Source organism: Phyllostomus discolor, chromosome X, assembly GCF_004126475.2.
Source record: "Phyllostomus discolor isolate MPI-MPIP mPhyDis1 chromosome X, mPhyDis1.pri.v3, whole genome shotgun sequence".
NCBI lineage: Eukaryota > Metazoa > Chordata > Mammalia > Chiroptera > Phyllostomidae > Phyllostomus > Phyllostomus discolor.
The window spans coordinates 76,670,939-76,698,457 of NC_050198.1; the positions used below are offsets into that span (position 1 = coordinate 76,670,939).

At 37.1% G+C, this 27,519-nt stretch overlaps 1 protein-coding gene across 1 annotated transcript; it reads right to left on the reverse strand.

Moving 5' to 3' along the window:
- Positions 1 to 21,841: 21,841 nt before the first annotated feature.
- On the reverse strand, positions 21,842 to 24,423 carry LOC114505181 (DDB1- and CUL4-associated factor 12-like protein 2). Its single transcript, XM_028523072.2, has one exon. It carries the CDS (start codon positions 24,076 to 24,078, stop codon positions 22,687 to 22,689), a length of 1,392 nt encoding a protein of 463 aa, XP_028378873.1. The 5' UTR covers positions 24,079 to 24,423; the 3' UTR covers positions 21,842 to 22,686.
- Positions 24,424 to 27,519: the final 3,096 nt, after the last annotated feature.

Sequence of the window (27,519 nt, forward strand, 5' to 3'; positions counted from 1 at the left end):
TCATATATCTTGCTGGGAGAAGTGTCTATTCAGGTCCTCTACCCATTTTTAATTGGATTGCTTGTTTTGTTGTTGCTGTTGTGTCTTATGATTTCTTTATATTCATAAAAAAATACTTGACCTAATTGACATTCATGTAACTCTAACAAAGCAGAATATTCATTTTTTTTCATGTATACATGGGCATTCTCCAAGATAACCCATGTTCAGGGCCACATGGCAAGTCTCAATAAAGTTGAACAGATTGAAACTATGCTGTGTCTTTCCTATGAACCTGAATAAAATAAATTAAAAACCAACAGGTAAAGGATATCTGAAATATATCCAGTATTTGGCAATTAATTAACACCCTTAGCTCAAATAAGAAATCACAGGGAGCCCTGGCTGGTGTGGCTCGTGGACTGAATACCGACCTGCTAACCAAAGGGTCGCTGGTTCGATTCTCAGTCAGGGCACATGCCTAGTTGCAGGCCCAGTCCCCAGCTGGTGGAGTGTGAGAGGAAACCACACATTGATGTTTCTCTCCCTCTCTTTCTCTCTTCCTTCCCCTCTCTAAAAATAAATAAAATTTTTTTAAAGAAATCACAAGGAAATTAGAAAATATTTTGAAGTGAATAATAATGAAAAAAGATATCAAACAAGTGAGATGCAACTCGTGTAGTCTTCAGAGGAAATTATATAGCGTAAATGCTCATATTAAAAAAGAATGGGGCCGTAGCTGGTGTGGCTCAGTGGATTGAGTGCAAACCAAAGAGATGGTTTGATTCCCAGTCAGGGCACATGCCTGGGTTGTGGACCAGGTCCCTGATATGGGATGTGTAAGAGGCAACCACACACTGATGTTTCTCTCCCTCTCTTTCTCCCTCCCTTCCCCTCTCTCTAAAGATAAATAAATAAAATAAAATAAAAACAGAAGAATGTCTGAGATGATTGATTTAAGATGCCTCCTTATGCATATGTAAAATAAACAAAGCAAAATAAACCTAAAATAAAAGGAAAGAATCGAGATAAGAAAACTATACTTAGAACATAAATAAACAATAGAGGAAACAAAAAGGTTGTTTTACAAAAGGAAAAACAATCAAAGGTCAATTAAATTGGTAAGCTTCTAGTCAGTGGTGTCAAACTCATTTCACTGGGGGCCATATCAGCTTTGCAGTTGCCTTCAAAGAACCAAATGTAATTTTAGGACTGTATAAATGTAACTACTCCTTAACTGTTAAGGAGTTGAAATTACATTTGGTCCTTTGAAGGCAACTGCAAAGTTGATATGGCCCCCAGTGAAAATGAGTTTGACACCCCTGCTCTAGATCAAATGGATTTAGAAATAGGGAACAATGATGAATATCAGGTATGGAAAAGAGAAAATGACTAGATATCCAACAGGTATTAAAAGAATAAGAGAATATTATGAATAAACATATTTATAACCAATAAATTTGATAACTTTGATGAAATAGACAAATTCCTTCAAAGATATAATCTTCTAAAAATGACCAAAGAATGCATAGAAAATATAAATATATCCATTAAATAAATTAAATTTGTAATAAAATACATTCTCACAAAGAAAACCTTAGGCCAAAATCATGGTTTTAATAGTGAATTCCATCAACTCTTAAGGAAGAAATAAAATCAAACCTCTACAAAGTCTTTCAGAAATGTAGGAGGAAAGAATGCATCCCAACTACTTTTATGAGGACAGAGTTAAAGTTACCAAAAGTTTAAAAAACATAAACCCATGAGAAAAAAGGTATAGATAAATATTAGTCATGAATATAAGCAGAAAAATTCTTGAGAAAATACTAGCAAATCAAATATAGCATTGTATAAAATGTATAATATATTGTGACTAAGTGTACATGTGAAGAATGCATGCCTGGTTTAACATTTGAAAATTAGTCAATGGACTTCATGTGAGTAACAGAATGAAAAAAGAATACATGGCCATTTCAATAAGTGCAGAAAGGACATGCCAAAATTCAAACCCCACTCAGCCATTCAGCATAGAGACTCTAACACAATTAGAAATAGCAGGAAACTTCCTGAGCTTTTAAGAACTGACAGCCACAAAAATCCTACATTTAACATATTTAATAGGAGGACTGAATTATTTTCCTTAGAAATTGGAAATCAGCTAAAATGTCAGCTCCTATAAATTGTATTTATCTTAATACTGGGAGATCTACATGGGCATTAAGGCAAGAAAAAAGAATTTAAAAGCATTGAAATTGTAATTAATTATACTAAACTATATTTGGTTTTCCATAAAAGCACCAAGGCATAAAAGACACCTGGACAAAGCCAAAGGGGTAGGATTGAGGGTGGGAGGCAGGGATGACTGCGGTGGGGGGACAATGCAGACAACTGTACTTGAACAACAATAAAAAAAAGAAAGTGGTAAGCAAGATTTTGGCCCTTGTAATCTTTGTCCCTTCATGTTATGCCTAAGTATGTTATGACTGTCTATGTTATATTTCATGGCAAAAGGACTTTGCAGATGAAATTAAAGTTATAGACCATAAATAGGGAGATCGTCCTGGATAATCCACATGGACCCAAGGTAGACATATGGGGTCTTAAAAGCAGAAGAAGGTAGAAATGTCAGTCAGATGTGACAGAAGAGGAGGAAGCAGGAAACATTCAAAGTTTCCTTTGAATGGTACTTGATCAACCACTGTTGACATTGGCTATAGCAAAAGGGGGGCACAGGAATGACGGAGGCCTCTAGAAGTTGGTAACAATGCTCAGCTGATAACTAGCAAGGAAATGGAGACCTCATTCTCATAGCCACAAACAACTGAATTCTGCCAGTAATCTGAATGAGCAAGGAAATGGATTCTCCCTTAGAGCCTCCAGAAGGAAAGAGCCCTACCCCTTAATTTTATGCCAGTGAGGCCCATGTCATACTTCTACAGTACAGACAGAAAGATAACAAATTTGTGTTATTTCAAGTTCCTAAATTGTGTGGGAACTTATTACAGCAGCAACATAAAACTGATACAGGAAACGTATTTTCAACAAATGGCACTGGAGCAATTGAATGAATATCCTTATATAAAAATATAGACCTCAACTTTTATCTCATGCCATGAATGAAAGTTAACACAAAGTTAATCCAAAACCTAAAGATAAAAGATAAAACTATAATATTTATGTAAAAAATATCCTGTCATAAAATATATTTTTCTAAACTAGAAGTAGCCAAATATTTCTTATATAGGACACAAATGGCCAAAATTATAAAAGAAAAAAATTGATAAATTGAACTTCATTAAAATAAAAATTCTGCTCTTTTAAAGACACTGTTAGTAAAATGAAAAAGCAAAATATATACTGGGAGAAAATATTTGTAGAACATGTATCTAACCAAGGGCTCATATCTAGATCATACAAAGAAGTCCTATAAAACAATCATGAAATAAGAAATCATCTAATATAAATAGCAAAACTATAAATATCTCACGGATGAAGACATAAAATTATTAATAAGCACACAAATAGATGCTCAACATTATTAATCCCAATGGAAATGCAAATTAAGATCCTAATGAGATCCCCCCATACACCCAGTAAAATAGCTAAAATTAGCAAGACTGGCAATACCAAGAGCTTGCCAAGCTGTGGAGCAAATGGAGCTCTCATGTACTACTTATCTGAATCTAACACAGTACACACTCTGAAAATTATCCTTGCAGTTTCTTATGAATTAAACATACATTTACTATAACCCAGTTTCCACACCCAAGAAAAATAAAAAATAAGTGTATGTTTACACAAAGACTTGTACACAAATTTTCATAAAAACTTTATTTATAGTAGACAACATTCAGAAAATATCCAAATGTCCCTCAACAAGTAACTGGATACTCAAATTGTGAGATTACACACACATACACACACACATGCAGGTGCGCACATAATGGAATACTATTTAACAATAAAAAGAATAAATGATGTTGGGAAAATTGGTCAGGTACATGCCAAAAAATGAAACAACCACCAGCTTACAATGTATGTAAGAATAAACTCCAAATGGATAAAAGACTTAAATGTTAGTGGTGAAATCATGAAAATTTTAGAAGAAAACATAGGCAGTAAAATCTCAGATATCTCCTGCAGGAACATTTTTACTGATATATTTCCTAGGACAAGAGAAACAAAGGAAAGAATAAACAAATGGGACTTCATCAAACTAAAAGTCTTCTGCACAGCAAAAGAAACCATCAACAAAGTGGAAAGGGAACCCACTGTATTGGAGAAAATATCTGCTATCGATACATCTGATAAGAGGTTAATTTCCAAAATATATAAAGAACTTACACAATTCAACCCCAGGAAGACAAACAATCCAATTAAAAATTAGGCAAAAGACCTGAGTAGATACTTCTCCAAAGAGGACATACAGATGGCCAATAGACATATGAAAAAATGCTCAACATCACTAATCATTAGAGACATGCAAATTAAAACTACAAGACATCACCTCGCACCTGCCAAAATGGTTATCGTTACCAAATCAACAAACAACAAGTGCTGGTGAAGATGTGGAGAAAAGGGAACCCTAGTGCACTGTTGATGGGAATGCAGACTGATGTAGCCACTGTGGAAAACATTATGGAGTTTCCTCAAAAAATTAAAAATGGATCTGCCTTTTAACCCAGCAATCCCACTTCTGGGAATGTATCCTAAGAATCCTGAAACATCAGTTTGGAAGAATATATAGACCCCTCTGTTAATTGCAGCATTATTTACGATAGCCAAGATCTGGAAACAGCCCAAGTAACCATCAGTAGATGAGTGGATAAAAAAGCTGTAGTACATTTACACAATGGACTACTACAGGCTGTAAAAAGGAAGGAAATCTTACCTTTTGTGACAGCATGGATGGGCCTGGAGATTATTACACTGTGAAAAAAAAATAAGTCAGAAGAAGACAAATACCACATGATATCACTTATATGTATAATCTAATGAACAAAATAAGCTAATGAACAAAATAAAAACAGAGGCATGCATACATGGAACAGACTGACAGCTGTCAGGAGGAGGGGCAGAGGGATGAAAGAAGGTGAAGGGATTAATCAAACAGCATATATGCATAACCCTTAGGCAAAAAGAAACATGTGGTGATGGCCAGAGGGAAGGGGTAGCCAAGGGCTGTGTGTGGGGGGAGGGTGCAAAAAGGGGGAAATAGTGACAACAGTAAAAATAAAATAAAAAAGAGGAATCTATACTGATTTGAATGACAATTTGCATTAATCTTAAATATATTATGTTGAGTGAGAGAGGCCAGTCAGAAAAGTGTACACATATTATTCTGTTAATAGCCATTTCTAGAATTGCCAAAATAATTTATAGTGACAGTAAATAGATTAGAGGTTGCCTTCATTTGGTAGAAGAGTTGGAATTTAAGTGCATAGCAGTGTGAGACTTTTAGGATGTTGTGTATGTTTTTGTTCTGATTGCAGTGGTGGTTAGATGGTTTTTATTCATTTTCAAAACCGCTCAGATTGTAGCCTTAAATGGGGTCATTTTATGCATAGATTATGACTCCATAAATGTGATTTAAAATATTATTTGCATGGGAAGACAAAGAGCAATAACAGTGACACAGCCTTAGACGCTACTCTGAAGCTTAGCAAATTCTATCTCATTTTGGCATTCAAGTCACTGCCCAATTTGGCCCAAATGCACATTTCCACTCTTTTCTCCTGCCACTGAGTTGCATACACCAAAAGTGACTTCGAAGTTTCCAAAAAAACATAATTATGTGTTGTTTTGATATTTTCTATTGTCTTTCCTTTTTAAGACCTTTTTTTTTTGCATCTGAGCCTTTCCCTTAACTGCATTTATACTTCCACAAGCTGCATGATCCACTTAAATGTCTACTTCTCTACAACCCTTTTCCTGAATTCTCCCTTTATCTGTGCTTCTCTTGATCTGTCCCAAGCTTTCTATTTTGTATTATTTGCTTATGTAAATCTTATTACATCTGAGATACAGATTTTGCTATAGATCACAGCACCTTATCCATTTTATTACATATAATGGTCCCTATAGAAATAATGACTGCATGAACAAATGAATGAATGAATAAATATATGGATATGAAAAAACATTAAGAGGCAAAAATAGGGATGAAACTGTTCACTGAGGTAACAAAAATTTGCAGTTAAATATAATTTTTTCTCCTATCGTCACAATTTGCAATATGTAGCTAAACAATCAAGTCAGACAGCCACAAATATATCCAGTATAAACCAATGATTATCAGAACACAAAAGAATACCTTTCAAATAATGAGCAAATCCCCTAGAAAATATGGCGGTACATTGATAACTATTGGACTTGGAAAATGAATTGGTCTTTTAAATATCCAAACTTCTTTACCTATTTCGTGCTGAAATGGGAACCATTGCACGGCACTCTCACACCCTGTTATATTTCACTCATTATCTACTTTTCAGAATTAAATACTATTTTATGCCTTTACTCTTTTCTCCCACCCCTACCTTTTTACAAATCCATTATGTTTGGAAGGTCTTTGACATTCTCAATAAGTCTTTCTGTAACGCTGAATTTTGAAACTATTTTATTGTTGCCATTGATAAAGTGTCTTCGCTATTTCATTAAAAATTAAATGAAGACCCGTAGGATCGGAAGAAAATGGATTTCTATTTTTTCTTTTTGCCCTTGAGAATGATTTATGAAGTACAAATACATTCATAAACTGAAATACTATACCCTAGGGAAAATAAACTGGAATTTATTCCATTGTTAGTGGTTTGTATTACAAAATGGTCTCTACCAAATTTACATGGTGAATTTAAGTCATACTTAACCATATAATGTCATCCCAGATGACGATGAGAAATGGAAAAAGCAAACTTCTATTTGTCATCCAGAAAGAAAACCTTAGAGTAGTTTAGAATCATGTGTTTATTTTATATGACTGAATCTAAAATTATTTCACCACAACTGGGTTCAGTTCATTAAAGAGTATTTATTCAGAGGAACAACATTCTTCCTGTTGTATTTTCACATCACTTGAGCTATTTATCCAACTTATGTTTCCACAAAAAAGAACAGCATCACAGAATTGAAGTCGGTTTTTAATCTTTATTGTGCCAATGAGAAAAACCACAGCCTGGATTCTTTTTTAAAAATGTCAATTGTATATGTGTTAAGTTTCTGGTCATCCTGCCTTTGAATTTCCCAGTGAATAAAACTGCATGATATCCTAAATATCGTAGAATGGTAGGCAAACCTTTTCACTTCATCCAGAAGTAATTCAGCAATAATCTAAAATAGGCAGCACAACTGTGACTATGATTACAAAAAATTTAGAGAGAACCTTTAACAAAAGCAGGGACCATCTAACACACTGGTACAATTATCAGCATGACCAGCCATTTGAATAATGATAATTTTTTTAAATCTACACTCAAACAGGCAAAATCTCTTCATGTTTTTCTTTAGATCTGATATGTATTTGTAATATGCTTACTGCAGACATATCTTTTGTCTTTTTTCAATTAAAATTAAAATAAGTGTCTTAAAAAGGAGGCCTTTGATTTTTCCACCCACCTTCTATTCTATGCCACTTTTCATGGTCACTCAGCAGATTAAAATTCTTCTTTGGTTTGTTATTGCCTAAAGTAATGTTTACTTGGGGCAATTCCAGTTTATACCTGCAGCCCTGGCGTTATCATTAGTAGTTCCCCGTTCACTCTCAGAAGTGTTCTAGTTAAGATGATATATTATATAGTCAGCCTATCCATAAGATGGAATCACTAACACAATTCATGAATTTCTTTATAGTTTGGCTCCAAGCTGTACTTCTTAACTCTCTCTCTCTCTCCTACTTGTACCTTATCCTTCATACATATGAAACTATTTACTCTACCCTGAAAACCTAATGCATTGCTATACCTTTATATTCTTGCCCAAATTGTTCTTCCTGCCTGAATTGTACTTCCCCTGGTTTTTCAAAGAATGATTTCTATTCATTCTTAGTAATACAAATGTCAGGTCATCAGGGATAACTTACCTAATTACCCTGGGCTAAGGATGCCATAGCAGTTTCAACTTGTTTTGTTACAGATGGACTGTTAAACATATTTCAGTTCAGTGAGAAAATGCCTGGAGCATTATTAGCAAAGGAGTTCTGCCATAGACAAAGGTGTAGAATATGGCAAATGAGTCTGCTACTTGACTACTCCTGCCTTAAGCAGTGTTTGAGGCCCCCTGCTCTGTGGTTTGGGACATTTAATTTATTTATATCCTTTATATCATTGTACTAGGCAGAATTTTGTGGCTGGATTCTTTCACTTAGCATAATTATTCCAAGGTTCATCCATGTCGTAGCACGTTTTATACTTTATTCCTATTTAATGTCAAATGATAAACTACTGTGTGGATATAACCTAATTAGTTCACCCATTTTTCAGTTGATGGACATTTGGGTTGTTTTTTACCTTATGGTTATTATGAACATTCTTGTACAAATATTCTGTGGATCCAAACTTTGATTCTAAAACTGTGAGCCAACAAGAGTAGCACGGCCTAATGCGACTTTCTGCGATGTCAGAAAAGTGTGTGTCAACAATGGCCAAAGTGGTAGCAGCTGGCCAGATATGACTAGTAAACACTTGAAATATGGGTAGTTTGACTGAGAAACTATGATGATGTTTTAATTTTATTTCAATTTTAAATTAATTTTTAGTTTTTAGCCACATGTTGCTAGTGGCTACCATGTCAGGTAGCACAGGAGAGGGCCTGGATTAAGGAAGATAAATAGTGACAGTAAAATATGGCTTGGTAAAGAATGAGGCTATAGGCAGAGAGGAAAGACAGGATATTGTTTAAAAATTTCACTTTGAGAAGTTGAGGGTTAGAACTAGGCCAATAATAGTAGCGATGATACCCTCATGAGAGAGATTGAAGGAGGCATCTTAGATTAGACATGAATAGGTTGATGTTCTAGGGGTAATGAAGTGGGAGGAGGACTTAAGCTCTGCTATATGTCTCGGTCTCACCTTGACTTGCATACATATGCTTAAGCTTGTTTGTTAACTTTTAGCAACTCCTAGAGGAAGGAACTCCTATCTGTTTTGTTCCTTCTAAATTCTGTCAATATTCAATTAAAATCTGGAACTCGTTGACACAAACAGTGTACTCACTGCAAATTTGTACACGTTAACCATTGCCATCATAATTTTTATGACTGCTGTTCTTATTTTTTACTTAATTAGAATTTTCCATATTTATTTTCACATAAAACTACACTTGACATACAATGCTTATGCTATTACTATATTGAAGAAATAACCAAGGGAAATCATGTGACTTTAATTTCAGCAGGTGGATGTGTAATCTACAAAAGTCATCCTATCACTAATATGCAAAGATGCACATTCTTCTGTTACATAATTGCAAAGCATAGCAGAAACTTGGGTAGCGATTATGTAGTAGCTACTATAAATACAGTATTAAATTCACAGTACATATTTATTTTTCTGGGTTCTATCTTTCTGTTATTTCATTGTGAATGAAAAGAAAATTGGGAAACAGGGTGTGTTTGTTTTGACAGTGACAGCTCTAATGATTAGTAAAAATGTAGTCAACAAGACACATTTTATGGAAAAAGCAATAAAATACACAATTATCCCTTTCTTCATCTCGACCATGTTTTCCTCAGATTGTCATTCAGCTGTAGAATATACTTATACTACAGTGATAAGAACTGGTGTAGATATAAGGCATGTATGTGTTCCCTTTGTACCTATTGAATGACTATGAGATAAAAAGTTGAGTATGTTTTCAGAAGAGTGACATATATCATTTCATGAACTCAAAACTTTTCATCCTCATTCTGCTTCTCAATTAGCTATATGACATAAATAAAAACATTGACTCTGGCTTAATTTGCATCGTCTATAAAACCATCTGGTTGCTAGTAAACAAGGTTATTTAAATTTAAAAAAGCAGTAACATGTCATATTTTATCAATCAGGTTGGCAAAAATTAAAATATAAAAACATGAAGCATTGTGAGCATGTGAGGCAAAAGCAAATTTTATGTATTTCCTATGAGCATAAAAATTGACATAGCCAGTGTTAGTGTTCTGTTATTGCCTTACTAGTCACCACAAACTGAACAGCTTAAAATAATCCCCATTTATTACCTCACACAGAAGTAGGTTAGCAGTCCTGATACATCTTAACAGGTCATCTGTTTAGAGACCTACAAGAATGAAATCAAGACCTTGGACTTCTCTGTTCTTGTCTGGAAATGACGGGGAAAATATGCTTCCAAGGTTGTTTGTGTCATTGGAAAAATTCAGGTCCTTGTGGCTGTACAAATGATATTCCCATTTTCTTGCCACCCATCTCCTAGAATCCATTCTCAAATCTCATTCGTGTTACTTCTCCATCTTTGATGCCAGCCACAAAGAATCTCTGTTGTGTCAAAAGCCTGTCATGCTTCAATTTTTTCTTTTCAGGAAGAGCTCACTCCCTTTTAAGAGTTCAACTGATTAAGTCAGGCTAATCCCAGATAACCACACATTGATGTCTCTCTCCCTCTCTTTCTCTCTCCCTTCCTCTCTTTGAAAATAAATAAATAAAGTCTTTTTTTAAAAATTGTGTATTTATTCTTACATGTTTAAACTTCAGTCACTTTCAAAGTACTTTCCATTTGATGCAATGCACCTATAGAGACTTTTTTTCACTGCTCAAAACAATTTTTGAACTCATTGATTTTGATGTCTTTTAGTGCCTCTGCCATTTTTTGTTTCACCTTTTCCTCATTGCTAAAACATTTCCCTTGAGGACTTTTTTCATCTGAGGAAACAAAAAATGTTGCTCAGGGTGAGATTGGGTGAATAGGGAGGGTGGGGCATGGGGGTCACACCGTTTTTGGTCAAAAACAGCTGAAAACAGCACAGTGTGGGCAGATGAACTCATAAATCACCCATCATCAAATGGGCAAATTTGTTGAAAGAGTCCTCAAAAAAAATTCACTGAAGCTGAACTCAGCCTCTCACAACAACACCAGCTGGTACACTGATGCAAATGGTCTCCTAGAACACTCACCTAATGAGGGAAGCCTGTACTACAAGAGGTCTGTCTTCCAAAAGATAATTCTGGTTTTTTGGAGGGTCCCCCTCATATAGTGTTCAACATGGGCTCCCATTTCATCCATTAGCTTATTTAGTTCAGTCTAGATGGTAGAAACATGAGTTTGTGTTACATGTCATCAGTTCTGTTATTTTAAAAATTGAATGCCAGGAAGCGCATTTAAAATTACCACTATAAAAATAGGTCATTTTTAAGGACCAATTACTTGGCCCTTAAAAATGAGAATTATACTATGTGATCTTTAATAATCTTCATAGACCTACACAGTTTTATCATTCATTAATCCTACCCAAAGCTGTATATTTGTAGGTGCATGTTACTAATGAGATGGGGAAATTATCATACATATTTACCAATTTCTTTTTCTGTATACAAAGTGACCTTAAGAAAAGCTTGATGGGTAGCATAGATTGTGAAACGAGTCACTTCCCCCATCTGATTGCCCATAAGCACTGCTTAATGCACAGTACCTAATGCTTTGTACCTTGATGTTTGACATTTGCAATGCCAGAACTAATTGCTATTATCTGAATACCACTCAAAATATTGAGGTAAAAGGAAGGCTTGGTGATTACATAGCTTTGAAGTTTTGAGATGTTTTTTAAAGTTTCGAGATTTAAAAAATGTTTATCCTTAAAGAATGATAGTGCCATTACTCAATACTCAGCCCAACAAATTGGGAAAAAATACAACAACAATAAAAGATGCTGTGGGTGACTGCAGTGCTCTGCCATTACTTTGACTTGTGTTTTTCATTTTGAGGCTGTGTGAGTCACCCACAGAGAGTTATAAAGTAAAACAAAGAAGATTCAAGATTTTAATAAGACATTACCTTGAGCTCCTTACATTGAAGATAGTTTATCTCTGTCTGGATGCAAGTGTTTATATATGTGAACACTCATACAAAGATAGAGACCCCAATAAACAGGCATAGTAATAAAATCCCTTTGCAGGTGAAGATGAAATACTGGCTACTACTTATACAGCTGTGACACAAGGATCATTATTCTATTGAGACCTTGAAGGTCAAATATATGTTTCTATCAAATGTGCCTTCTCAGCAGGAGGTTCTGATCCTATTATGATGTCTCCGCTCCTTTACTTATGGAAGTCGCCTTTTAAAAACAAATTAATTTAATCTATTATCACAGTCTTTTACCTTATGCTATGGTGAATATTTATTTGTTTTTCTACAGCACTATTATAGTCTCAGGTTACCAAATTCAAAACGGCTAGATGGGTTAAGTGGGGGGAATTATTACTGTTATTCAATTGGTGGTTTTATCCACATTCAAATAAATCACTGATTTGAGAGCTTCTTTCTCCATGAATTGACTTATCTATTTATAGCTACATCAACCAGCTATTATGGTGTCTGTCAATATTATAACTGATTACTGGATAAAACCTAGTGAAGAGCAAGATAAATGAGCTAATTTAGTCATTACATTTTGTTTTACTTTATATTCCCAAAGCTAATATCTATGATATTTAATTGAAGGCTCATGCATGGACCATAACCCTTTGTAAGTGAGAGTGTCTAGATTTCAGAAGTGGTGTTTATAAGAATAAAGATATATTTGGTGCAGATATGCTCCCATGTGTTAATATTGCTCAAGTCATACTATTGGGAATCGAAGAAGACTTCACAAATTGTTTCTTCCTTCTCTGTGGCTATAGACTAAATATACCTTTTAAAAGTCCTGAGTGATTCTTTTTCTCCTTTCTCCCTCTAAATAATTAAACTAAGCCCCACTTTGCCAGAGGTTAGATTAATATAATGTAGTACTGGCCTTATTATCAGAGATGGGAATGGGTTTGTGTTATAGAAATGACTGAGGATATGTCTTGGTCTATACCAAAGCTAAAACTCACCTCCCACTATAATTATAGTTGGGAATGTGGAAGTAGAGATTAATGGACATGTGGTGTCAAGAAAAACTAAAATTATGTTCAGATAATAAGCAGAGATGTTTTGAGAAAAAACATGAGTATGCAAAAAATCAGAAGTCTCCAGTGTTACAGGTTCTTTAAAGTACCTTCTGACTACAAATTTTATATATTATAATTATATATCATGATTATTAGTATATATTATTATATCATCCATTACACACACACACATATATCAGAAAAGGTTAAAGAACAACATGGATTCTTGAACTTGGTAAGGTCTGGTTCATATCTTCTCTTTGTTTTGCATGTGAGTCAGGAACACTTAAGTCACTATCTGCAGACACTGAGTCAGTGCCTATGTAATTCTCACTTCTCATCCAAAATTGAGGAGTTTGAGGAGATGAAAAGAATGAAATAGAAAAGCACAGTTCTGTCAGGTGTTAGTGAGACATAAAGTTACACAATTTTGAGACCCACTGAATTATTTATTCTTTCTTGGAGAGAATGCACTTGGTCACTATTGCAACTGTCCTGGCAAAATGCCTCCATGAAATTCCATATTATATAGGAATGAATTCTCTCATTTTTAGCTTATTTTAGCTTTTTGCTTCATTGAGCACCATTCATTGATCCTTGCCTTTTTTTCCTTATCACTCCAACCAGGCCTTTAAAAATGTGTCCTTGTTGTTTTTCCCTTCTGTTTACTAAAGAAATGCATACTAATATAGACTGGTTAAACATTATGTAAATATATAAAATATGAATAAATTCTCCTATTACACAATCTTTTAGAAACACACAGTTAACCTTTTGGTGTATATTCTTCTATAAGAATATGCTTCCTTTCATCTTCCTCTTTCTATTTTTAAACAAAAAAATTAGAATTACCATGCATGTCTAGTTTGAAATTTGCTAATTTTACCTAACATGACCAAACTGAAAAATATTGATCCATATCAATACATGAAGAACCAGCTCCAGAACTGGAGTTCTGGAATGGAATACTGCATAGTATTCCATTATTTAGAGAAGGGCCAGGACCCTACATGGACAGTTCTCTGAAACTGTGCTTACCACTTTAGAAATTGACTCCATCTCTGTCAGTTATGGAAATATGCCAACGTATAGCTTGGGAACTTTGGACTAGATTCTCTATGAAGATTGGCTCCCATCAAAATGTAAGCATTCTCATAGTTGTATCTTATGCTTGTGGTGACTCTGCTCAGCTTTGTTAAAGTGTCCTATTTTCTTTATTTTTCTTATACCTCTTTAGGGAAAAACAAAAACACTGTTTAGTGTCTGTTACATCCTAAGAAGAACTTAAAATGGGTCACAGAATTAACAGCTCCTGGTTGGTCCCACAAGATTTCTTTGAAATGATCTATAGGTATCATTTTCTTTTTTAAAAGATTTTATTTTATTTTTAGAGAGGGGAGGGAGAAAGAGAGGGAGAGAAACATCAATGTGCAGTTGCCTCCTACACACCCACCACTGGGGACCTGGTCCACAAACCAGGCATGTGCTCTGACTGGGAATCGAACCAGCAATCCTTTGGTCTGCAGGCCGGCACTCAATCCACTGAGCCATACCAGCCAGGGAAATACTATCTATTTTCTGTTTCCCAGAACATTGTCAAAGTATGTGATCCGATAATGGCACTCTTTCTAATTTATAACACTAACATAGAGTTGTTTAATTTAAATATTCTTTGCTGTCACTTCTATAAGATTCTTAGAAGGAGATGTCTGTCATTTTGAACCAGAAGCTCCATTAATTTTTTAAACTGATTATTTTTGCATATATAGCATAACCATATGCCATATATGGTTATATAACATATATCCATAAAGTGATGATTTTGTGGATCACCTTTCATCTGGATTATGGCAGTAACTACTGATTCTCTTCCTCCGTCCCCCACAACTAAACTCTACAGTATATTATCTACATAGCATCCAGGGTTCCTTCTAAAACATAAATCTTCTGTTCAAAACCCTCCCTGGTTTTTCAACTAATTCAGAGTAAAGTCCCAGGTTCTTATCATTGCTTGTACATCTTGGCATGCTGTTGTCCCCCATTACTTCTCTGACTCCACTCCTTTCACACACTCCACTCCAAGCACACTGGTCTCCTTTCTGCTCCTCTAAACTTCAGGCATGGTTCCACCTCCAATCTCTGTACTTGTTTTCCCTTCTTCTGGAAATCCTATTCTCTGATAAGCTGCATAGCTCACTTCATCACCTCCTTCAAATCTCGGCTCAAATGTGAACTTATTCACCACTCCTTACCTAATAACTTTATTTAAAATTGCATCTCCCTAGAATTCCTATGTCCTATTCTCTTTTGGAGCAGAATAGAAAAGTGTGTGTGTATATATATATAATATATGTATATATAATATATATATTATATATATGCAATTAATTAATTTATTTTTTATTGTTCAATTGCAGTTGTCCCACATTTTTCCTCCTTGCTCTCCCCATGCATTTAATACATGATAAAGGAGCCAAGAATATACAGTGGGGAAAGGACAGCCTCTTAAATAAATGGGGTTGGGAAAACTGGACAGACACATGAAAAAAATAAAATTGGACCATTATCTTACACCATACACAAAAATAAATTCAAAATGAATTAAAGAGAATATATCAAATGAAAAGGCTTCTACCCAGCCAAAAATAAATAAATAAATAAAGCCAGAAAGCCAGCCCATGGAATGAGAGAAAATATCTAAAAATTTATATATCTAATAAGAGGTTAGTAATCAAAAATACATAAATAACTGATGCAACTCAATAAAAAAATATAATTAAAAAGATCCTATTAAAAATGCACAGAAGCCCTGGCTGGCATAGCTCAGTGGATTGAGCGCGGGCTGGGAACCAAAGTGTCCCAGGTTCAATTCCCAGCCAGGATACATTCCTGGGTTGCAGGCCATAACCCCCAGCAACCGCACATATCTATCTCTATCTCTATCTCTCTCTCTCTCCCCCTCCCTTCCTTCCCTAAAAATAAATAAATAAAATCTTAAAAAAAATGCACAGAGAATCTGAACAGCTATTTTCCCAGAGGCATACAGATGACCAACTGGTACATGAAAAGATGCTCGACTTCACTGAATATCAGTAAATGAAAATCAAAACCACATTGAAATATCTCCTCACTCTTAGAATAGGTTATAATACCTATTATCAAAAAGATAAGAAGTAACAAGTGTTGGCATGGATGAGAAGAAAAGGGAACACTTGTATACTCTTGGTGGGATTGTAAACTGGTGTACTAAGGAGTTTCCTCAAAAAATGAACTGCCATATAATCCAGCAACTCCACTTCTGGTTATTTTTCCAAAAGAAATGACAATACTACCTTGAAAAGTTATCTGTGCCCCCATGTTCACCACAGCATTATTTAAAATAGCCATGGCATGGAAGCAACCTAAGTGTCTATTGGTGGATAAATGAATAATGAAATGTGGTCTATATATACAAAAGAAATATTAGTCAGTCATAAAACTGAAGGAAATCCTGTCATTTGCAACAACATGAATGGACCAGAGAATATTGTGCTAAAGTAAACAAATACTATATGATCTCACTGGTATGTGGAATCTAAGGAATGAAATAAAGAAAGAAAGAAAATAGAAACAGACACATAGATATGGAGAACAGACTGACATTTATCAGAAAGGAGGGGACTTATGGGGCTGGGTGAAGGGATAAAGAAGTACAAATTGGTAGTTACAGAATAGTCACAGAGATGTAGATGACAGCATAGGGAATATAATCATGATAACTCTATATGGGGTCAACTCCCTGTTGAAACAACAGGGAGACCACTTTGTAAAGTACATGATTTTATAGCCACATTTTTTGTATATCTGAAATTAATACAGAATAGTATTGAATGTAAATTATAATTGAAAAAGTAAAAACACTTTAAAGATGCAATTCCATGAAACCAACAGCTACTTTGGGAAAAATGTCTAGCTTCATAGGTGAAATTATTTTGTTAACTTAATTATTTGAATTCAGAAACTGTGTTGAAAAGGATGACTTTGATTTAATATATAAATCTATTGTACATTTTTTAAATAAAGATTTTTTAAAGTTGTAGAGAAATGAAATTTTATAAAAATTGTGCAATTACCTAGCTCATAGTTGAGATTATATTTTGTTCACTATTGAAGCCCACTGCTTAGCAAAGAGCTGTTATGTAGTATTTGGTTAGTAAGTCAGTAAATGTACTGTCTAATAGGTGAACAGCCAAGTATACAGACTATGACAATGAAGAATGCAATTGCCTGACAAAAAAAAATGTGGTCTAGATATGCAAGTGAAATATTATCCAGCCATAAAAAGAGGAAATTCCTGCCATTTGTGACAATATAGCTGGACCTTTAGGGCATTGTGTTCAGTGAAATAAGTCATGTGGAGAAAGACAAATATCATATGACTTCACTTATATATGAAAAATTTTTAAAACCCCAAAACTCATAGATACAGAGAAAAGATTGTGGGGGGAGGGAGTGCAAAATGGGTGAAGTGGGTCAAAAGGTACAAACTTCCAGCATGGTGACTACTATAGTTAATAATACTGTAATGCATATTGGAAAGTTGTTAAGAGAGTAAACCTTGAAAGTTCTCATCATAAGACAAAAATCTGTAACTATGTGTGATAATGGATGTTAACTAGACTTATGGTGATCATTTCACGATATATACACATACCAAATCATTATGTTGTATACCTGAAACTGATATAATGTTATAGATCAATTATAGCTCATAAAAGTAATAAATTTCATCTCCCCCAGAATTCTTATTCCATATTCTCTTCTACCCTGATTTATTGTATTTACTAGTATCAACAACTATCTGACATACTATATATTAAATAGTTTATATGTGTGTTCTCTTTCATTTTCAAGGAATCACAATCTTTATTAGGGCATGGCTTGCTTATTTTGTTCACCATAGTATCTCTAGCTCCTGTATTGGTACATACCAATGCCTGGTATATGGTAAGTATTCAAGAAATACTTGCTGAATGAGTAAATCAGTGAAAATATAAAAGTATTGTCTCTTTATGTATTCATTTTAAAATATAATATCTGATGAAATTATTTGTTTCTAACATATTTTTCTTTTTTAATATTTAAATAACTTTCTTTTCCCCCCAATATTTATGCCTTTCATTTTGTTATTGTATCTACTTGCTATATCTAGAATTTTCATGGTAACATTAATTACTGGTGGTGAGTTTTGTTTTCTAAATTTTTTAAGATTTTATTTATTTATTTTTAGAGAGGGGGAGGGAAGGAGAAAGAGGGAGAGAAACACCAATGAATGGCTGCCTCTTGCATGCCCCCTACTGGGAACCTGGCCTGCAACCCAGGCATGTGCCCTGACTGGGAATCAAACTGGCAACCCTTTGGTTCACAGGCCAGCACTCTATCCACTGACGCACACCAGCCAGAACTGGTGGTGATTTTTAGAATCTTTGCTTTGTTCCTTACTTTCATAAGAATTCATCTAACGTTGCACCATTAAAGAAGATTCTGATTCAGGTGTGAAACAACACAACACAGACACACAGAAGCACACACATACTCACCATATGAAGAATATATTTCCTCCTACTAAGGATTTTATCAAAGTTGTTGTAGGCTTTTCCTAAATTATTTATTGGAATTTATTAACATGGGTATGTGTCTTCTCAATTGTCCTGTTAATATGATAACTTGCAATAATAGATTTCTCAATAGTAATCACTCTGAATTCAAGAAACTAGTTTTTCTTTGCATTTGTATAGTTTCCTTTTCATACACTGATGGATTAGATCCAGTGTTTTAATAGTATAAGTTTCATTTATCTATATATGTAAAACTGATTTCTTTTCATTTTATGAAATTTTAATCAGTTTTGTCATGAAAATTATGCTGGCCTCATAAAAGTGTAAACTTTTCTCTTTACATTCTGAAGCACCTCAAAATTAAATATGTCTTGACAGTTTGAGATAATTTATCTGTGAGACAATCTAGCCTAACATGCCTATTATATGTTAATAATTATTTGATTGTGTGATTTTTTGGAGGAAAGGTCAGATTTAAAAACATTTACAATTTTCTAGGGTTAATGGTCTATTCTGATTTCTTATTTCTTCCTGGAAAGAGTTTAGTTATTTGTATTTTCTCAGTTGGCCTTATTGAGGTATGTAAATTCCAATGAATAATTTAATTTTTTCAATCAGATTGTATATTTGCCTGCCTAATAAATCTGTGCCTGGGTGTATTTCTTCTTTCTTGTTTCTAATTCTTTGCATTGTGCTTTTGTAATTGGAATGCTGAAGAAAGAAGCATCCTCCACTGAATATTTCCTTTGTCCTTTGGCAGCCTGGGAAAATTGGCAGAGACCAGCACCTGTGGCATTGAGGCGGTAACTCAAACGTGAGCCAGGAGCAGCTGGCAGTGAGGTGATCCTTCACCTCTGTGAGGCTGCAGGCAATGCCGGTGCCAGCAGGCTGTTGGGAATTCTGGAGAAATCTCAGACCAGGCTAGTGATCCAGAAATCACTAACTGTGAAGTCCTGCTTTGTGGCTTTTAGTTCTCCAAGAAGGTGCCAGCATTTGACCAACGAAAAAAGCTTACTTAATGGACTGATGAAAGATCATAGATAAATGTTTGTGGGGGTTATTTGAGAGAAAAAAGTCCTTTGCAACTGAGGTGGAGAATCCAAAATGATTATAATTTTAGTATTAAAATTTTGTTCTTAGGCTGATGAGGTCACGGAATTTGGGTAAAATAAGCCTCTTCTATTTTGTATTTCCCACTTCTTTTTTTATTCATTGATTTTAGGATTCTTAGTAGGCTTTTCTATTGTGCTTGCCCCTAAAAGGAGTTTCCCAGCATTTAATACCACTCACCTTCCCAGCATTCTGGGATATATAGCTAATTCTTCACTGGGCATGTTATCTCAAATTCCACATGTGCTCAGCTGAGTTGCTCACTATCCACATGCATCCTCTATGCCTATGTTCTTTATATTCATTTGTTACTATTATTCATTTACCTTCAAGCCAGAGCTTTAAGGTCCACCTAAACTCTTTAGCCTTTCTTCACTCTTCACATTAAATTCCAACTAACTCTTTATATTTTATTTTTCCCTCATTTTTGTAGACTTCATCCCTTTCTACACATTTACCTCAGATATGCTAGTCCAGGCTCTCAACTCCCTCTTGGGTTTTCTTCACTGACATCTGATGCACTGAATATAAATGAATCAAGGGTGCAATAAACCAAGAAAGCCTACTAGGTTTACCCAAGTATCTAAGGAATGCAGTCCTTTGTAATCTATCTCCAGATGTGTAGTCTGTAATATGGTGTTCTCTGCTTTTGTCTTCACAGTATTTTTATTGCTTACTCTAATTTCCCCATATTCTTGATCTTGTTCTGGAACCTACTTGGTACTTTGACTACAAATCTAATTAACTCAGCCACTGTGGCTTTGAAAGAATCACCATCAGCCCTGGCTGGTGTAGCTCAGTAGATTGAGCGCGGGCTGCGAACCAGTGTCGCAGGTTCAATTCCCAGTCAGGGTACATGCCTGGGTTGCAGGCCATGACCCCCAGCAACCACACATTGATGTTTCTATCTCCCTCCCTTCCCTCTCTAAAAATAAATAAATAAAATTAAAAAAGGAAAATACCTTTGTGTAAATATTAAAAAAAGGAATCATGATCAAGTGGACATCTCATTGGCAAAGAGCACAGAATTTGATGACATGCTGTTGGTAATGGTGAAGCAGGCATGCAAACATTTTTTACGGAAGGTTAAGTTGGTAGGACCTCTTTGGAGGTTAATTTGGCAATGGCTATTAAATATAAAATTGACTCAGTAATTCCATTTCTAGGAATTTATCCTGCATATATACTTACACACGTGCACAAAGATGTATGCACATAAGTAATTACCATGGGATAGTTTATACTAAGAGAAAATAAAAACCAATATACTCATCAAAAGTGTAATGAATAAACTGTTTTAAACATAGGGGGGTATTACTATATAACTAAGATGAATTAGATAAATATGAAGGAAAGTCTCTAAGATTATGATTAAAAAGGCACAGATATATGCTGCATGTGCTGTCATTTGTATACCAATTTTATGTACCTATCCATATACACTTGTATATGCATAGACTATCTGTAAATGGACATACACACTAATGTACTGCGCCTGTGATCTATAGGAAGGAGATCTGGGATCCCAGGGTTTCGGACTTACTTTTCACTGTGCAACTTTTATAAAGTATGATTGTCTTGGTTATGTGCATGTATTACATTAAAAGACAAATACAAAGTAATGACAAGTAGGAAGTCTTGATGGCTGTAGTTTATTAAAATATGTGCATAAAATGATATAGATTCTTCTCACATGGGAAATTATATACACATACACAAATGTATATGTGAGTAGGTAGTTATAAGCACATGTACATTTGTATTAGTGAAAAAGTTGGTAAAATCATCTTCAGAACATAAGATGACACCTATAGCAAGTACATTTAGATGTTATGTATTCAAGATGTTAATCTTTGAACCCATGTTAATAGCATAAGATTGCTTTTCAAAAACAAATGTACACAGTAATGTATGCACAGCTGAGATTTCAGCTTCAGTTTCTCTCCTGGAAAATTTTGACTTTGATAAATATATTCCTAGGACAGTTAAGAAAAAGTAAAATGTATATTTAAGCATTCAAAACTTAAGCATGGCACTTAATTGCTAAAATGCTGAACATGTTTATTTTTTTCTGTAATATATCACAAACTCACTCGAGATAAAAGAATTCTTCATGTATACAATAAAAAAAAAACCTGTCACCAACTACCTTGAGTACAACAGCCAGCCTTTCTCAGTAAAGGACTGCCTGGATAATGTTACCTGACTTTTAAAGAAATGTTTACCCCAAAAAGAACCTCCCTGATTGTCCTGCCACATGTAGGCCAGTTTTGATTAGCTCTGAAAATCTGTGGCATAAATGCCACCCATGAAAATAGGCCATAATATAGCAGCTTGGTATAAGAATGAGAGCATGGGGGGGGTATTGATGCTAAAACCTTCTATTGAATAATCAAAACTGTAATTAATAGGATGAACACCATAATACTTTTAAACTAAGGGAACATATTTTAAAAGTACTTTATGCACCAACATTATACAAACAACAAACAATGAGTTTCCAACACCCAAATATAACACCCCAAATGGTGGCAATCTAAAACTTGAAATGTGTTTTCTAATTGGAGCAGGGCCATAAACCTGCCCTGTTATATTATGGGTAGTCCCTTCAGACCAGCCCAAAAGACACTTTTTAGTACACACTCTCCTGAAATAACATACATCAGAAATGTGTAATAGACCTGAACATACTATTGAAATACTGGTAAAAAGAAAAGTACTGAATTGTAATGAGAACCATGACTCTACAAGCCCAGAGGAAGAGAATACGTGAATCACTCAAAGAAAGAACACCAAGGATTAGCCAAAATTCTTTGTAAGATAAGGCAAAAAAGATGGTGGTATGAAGGAAAATGACAAGGGAGAAGGAAAATCTGGGCACTTGGAGATCACAGTGACCACCCTTAGCTCCAGAGGCCTGCGTAGTTCCCATGGAGGCCTGAAGGGAGAGGCCCCCCAGCCACAAAGAGCTTCATCTCTGGCCAGTTGTAGCAGTGGGTGTAGAGCGCATTGGGGAACTCATCCACGCCCCCAAAGTAGTTCACCCACAGGTCGTCGTGGTTCAGCCAGCCTCTGCCACAGGTGAGCCTGAGCTTCCTCCCTGTAGGCGCCAGGAAGGAGTCCTGGCCTGCTGAGGCCCTCTCCTCCAGGAACTTCTGGGCACGGGTGTCATAGAAGAGCAGGGAGCCGTGGCCGGTGCCCACTGTGATGATGTGCTGATAGAAGCTCAGTGAGCGCACGCCAGTGCCGCCCTCTCGGGAGCACAGTGGCCGAATATTCTGCTGGCGCTGGCGCGGATCCATAAAAGAGACGTGGGACTGGGAGCCCGCTGCGTACAGGGACAACTCGTCACAGTAGGTCAGGCACACGTTCTCTCGGCAGTAGGGCAGCCTGATAGACAGCAGCCTGGACAGGGTGCTCCGGGCTTTCCACAGGTGAAAGTAGCCATCTAGGGACACTGCTCCCAGCTCCTGGTTCTTGCCACTGAAGGCTAGGGCTCGTACCTTTCTGTTACTGGTGGTGGTGCTGGACCTGGGGATGGTCTCCATGTCCGTGGGACTGATGTGGGCGTACACCGGGAGGCCTGCGTTATTGTGCCAGGCGATGCTGCCGTTGAACATGTCGGGGTCCATTTTCCACAGAGCCAACGTGCCGTCGCGGGACCCACTCACAGCCACTGTGTCACTCATCCAGGCGATGGCAAAGATCCAGTCTCTGTGGCCGTTGTGGTCGCCCAGGCACATGGGGTCCAGGGTGGGCAGCTGGTAGACAGCCAGGCTGTTGGGGTTCTCGCCCCCGGTGGCCAGCAACGTCTTGGAGGGATTCAGCTCGATGGCGTGGATGCCGCAGCTCGGCTGGGCCCGGGCCAACTCGGGTACCCGGTCCCGCATGAGCGGGATGCGCGTGATCTGGCCCGACAGCACGTCGGCCACGAAGAGCGTGTTGCACTTGGTGCCGCACACCACATGCCTGGCGTTCAGCCATTGAGACGCGAACACCTTGTTGAGGGTGCCCAGGGCCAGCTCGCGCTCTCTCAGCAGCTCCGGCAGCTTCTGCACAGCATAGCTGCGCAGCTTGCCTTCGAAGGCAGTGAGCCCCACGCGGCCCCGCACACCCCACTCGCGGTCCTTCAGGTAGTGCACCAGCGAGCGCCGTGAAGCCGGCCGCTTCTGCCTCTTGGGTAGCAGCGGACCCTCGCTGTCTGCTGCCAACAAACCCTGCGAGGATGAGCTCGCAGCGGCCCCCTCGATGGCGGGCTCTTTCCGCTTCCTACTACCTGTTTGCTGCATGGCCATAGTGGGTGGCAAGCGAGTGGTGGCGGCGACGTTGGCGGCGCTGCTGTGGTGGCGCTGTGTGGCACCCCCGTTGGCCGTGGCGGCGGTGGTCGGTGGTGCCTCCTAGTCAGCCGGGAGCTCGGGCTCTCACGGGCCCGGAGTAGGGGGCGACAGAGGGCGCGGAGCCTGTGGAGTCCCAGACGCAGTGGTGGGGCGAAAGAAGAGAGAGGCAGGCCTGGCAGGAACGGAGATCGGAAAAAGCAGAGAGCGGTGGCGTGGGAGGCTAGGGGGCTGTGGGGTTCTAGACGAGGATAGGAAGAGAGACCGGCTACAAGGCTGGAGCGCAGTCGGTGTGGGACGAGGACCAAGCGGGGAGGCAGTTAAAGAGGGGGGCGGAGGCAGCGGGAGGAGCTGGATGGGACCGGGGGTGGGGTGCCTGGTAGCACACGCCTGGGTGGGAGGGGTCGGAGGAGGGCGGGGGGGATGGAGACTGACCCGGGCCAGTGCTCCAGGATCCCCAGCCAGCTTCATGGGGACATATCCCCCTGATAGCCTACTCTGGGGTTTTCACTACCCCCTGGATAGCAATCAACCATCCATCTTAAAATCCCTACTTAAATATAATGCAAAGGTTAAATGTGGTCAAGTATGAGGCTAGAAGGAGCCAGGACAATTGTGTGCCAAAGAAACAAATGTGTACTTGGTGCAACCCTGGGAGACCCTTTGCTCTAATTAGATAGTGAACTTGATGGGTGATGGGGATGTTTGGCAGAGACAGGGAGATCCTCCCCCTTGGGTCTATCATGTGGCCTCTTTTGCTCTTGGACACTGACCACCTGTACATAGTAGTTAAATTGGATAGAAGCGACTAAAACAAAGTATTTGGATCATGGTCTAATTATCAGGCAGGCATATAAAGGAAGACATGAATGAGATTATGCCTACAGAGTTCATTGATCTTCTAAATACAAATTTTATAGATTGGAATAGGATTTCAGGTATAAAGGCATCTGTCTTTAGAAATGGAATTACGTAATCATTTCTGATATATTGTATATAGATGTAAAGCAAGGCTGTCCTTAAAAATGTTTTGACATCTTGTCTACGTTTGTATGTTTTGCCCTTGCATTATCTTTATTCTATCCCAGGCTCTGTAATATCTTAACTAGATATAGATACCCAGTTATTGTTTCCCCTAACTTTGATACTGACTTACAACTAGCTTCAACTACACCCTAAATGCCAATGCCTCCTAATCATTTTAAACTCCATCCTAAATCCATATGTCCAGCTTCCTACTTGACATTTTGTATATCAAAATAGAACTTCAAATTCAGCATGTATAAAGTCAAGATTTTTATTTCTACTCCCAGGCACAATTTTTGATTGTTTCCTATCTTAATGAATAGCACCACCATCCATCAATCTGTGTAAACCAGAGTCCTAAGAAAGATCCTTGATCCTTGACACATAATACTTATTTTCTGGTCCAATATCCATCTTCTAACATCTTTCAAATCCATTCAGTTCTCACCATCTCCACTGTTACCATCCTTTTCTATGTCACTGTTTTGTCTTGACAACTGCAATAGCCTCCTAACTAATTTCCCTGTAACTATTCTAGCCCTCCTTCATTCTTTCCACCACACTGCAGCCAGTGATGTTTTCAAAATGCAAATATGGCCATGTCACTGCAATGACTTAAATTAACCAGTATTTTCCTATTGATAAGCACCAACACCCTTAACACAGCCTGCAAGGCCCTGAATGATATGACCGACATTCTCCAGCCATATTTGTACCTACTTATTACTTGTTTTGCTCCATATAAACTGGTTCTTTTTAATTTTCTCAATGATATTACATAATATTGTGCCTCCAACATTTTTTTACATGCTGTTCTCTCTGCCTAGAATGCTTTGTACTTGTGGGTCTTCTCATCTTTTACCCCCTCCCATAGATTCTTTACCTTGTTAACTCCTTATCATTCAGATTTTAGGTAAAGTGTCACTTTCTTAGGGAAACCCTCCTAGACCCCCTGATTAAGTCAGATCTATTATAATACATGGAGATCCCCTTCACTGTATTTCATGGCATGTACTACAACCGAAGTGCATGGTTATTTCTGTGACTGCTTCATGTCTATATCTAATAAAGGATTGGAAAAAACTCCTTGAGGGCAGAGGCATTATCTACTGTGATCTCTATTGTATCTCCAGTATCTGGCATGTCAGAAATACTCAATAGTTGTTGAATAATGCTGACTGAAATTTTAGAGAGCTTGAATCTCTGTTTTACTGGTACATCAGAACCCAGTCCTTCACACTATTTGATCAGCTACCTCTAGCATAATAGATCTTAGAGGGAAGACCCTTCATTACCTGACATTTTAGGGTCCTTAAAATTGTTTACTCTTCCCTGGCTGGTGTGGCTTGGTGGATTGAGGGCCGGCCTGAGAACCAAAGGGTCACCAGTTCAATTCCCAGTCAAGGCACATGCCTAGGTTGCAAGCTAGGTTCTTGGTAGCAGGCCCGTGGGAGGCAACCATGCATTATGTTTCCCTCCCTCTCTTTCTCCCTCCCTTCCCCTCTCTCTGAAAATAAATAAATAAAATCTTTGGAAAATTATTTACTCTTGCTTCAGTTATAACTTTCTCTGGAGCTATTTAAAGCATAACCCACTCTTATTTTTTTCCTAAAGGTTAAACCTCTATTTCTGCAAAACTCTGGATTAATTGACATGATAGACTAACCTAGAAAGCATTATACAATTAGACTGAAAGTGGCATACTATACTGTCAAACATTACTGCTTTGTCTTTCAGCACTTGTGGAGACAAGTGCTTGAAATGACAGAAGGTTGTTTCCAGATGTGGTTGATCACCATAACTCCAAGAATCAGCCTTGACAGGGGGATAGAAGTTTCAAGTAGAACCTCAGGATTACTGACCTTCAGTGGACATCTTGGTACCATGTAATACTCACAGAAGATTGCTATAGTCCTTTGGAAGATCACTATTTCAAATGACATCAAAGAGGGCCATATCTGAGCTGTCATTGTCTTACACAACTTAATGGTTTAATATCACTTGTAGACACATTCAATCTCCCAGTGCAGATGCTGTGTACAAAAAGTTTAGTGTCTATTTATATATCAATGGCATGGTTTTACTGTCAAGAACTAGAGTAGCCTTATTAACAGATCACTACTAAGAAGGTATCAACATTTAGGTAAAATCCAAAGCCATTGTTTTTAGCACTAATCTTTCAAAACTCAGCCAGTCAGTTCAAAATTGCTTCTAGCAGCATAGAACTCATTTTGTTACTTTCATAGCCAGGGTGGTAGACATTTTGCAACCAATGTATCATAATAAAACAGTGGGGAATTTTTCTCTGTATCAAATTTCACACTTTCTTCCTTCATGAAAAGTGCCAACTAACTATTGTTTTCATCATTTTTCTAG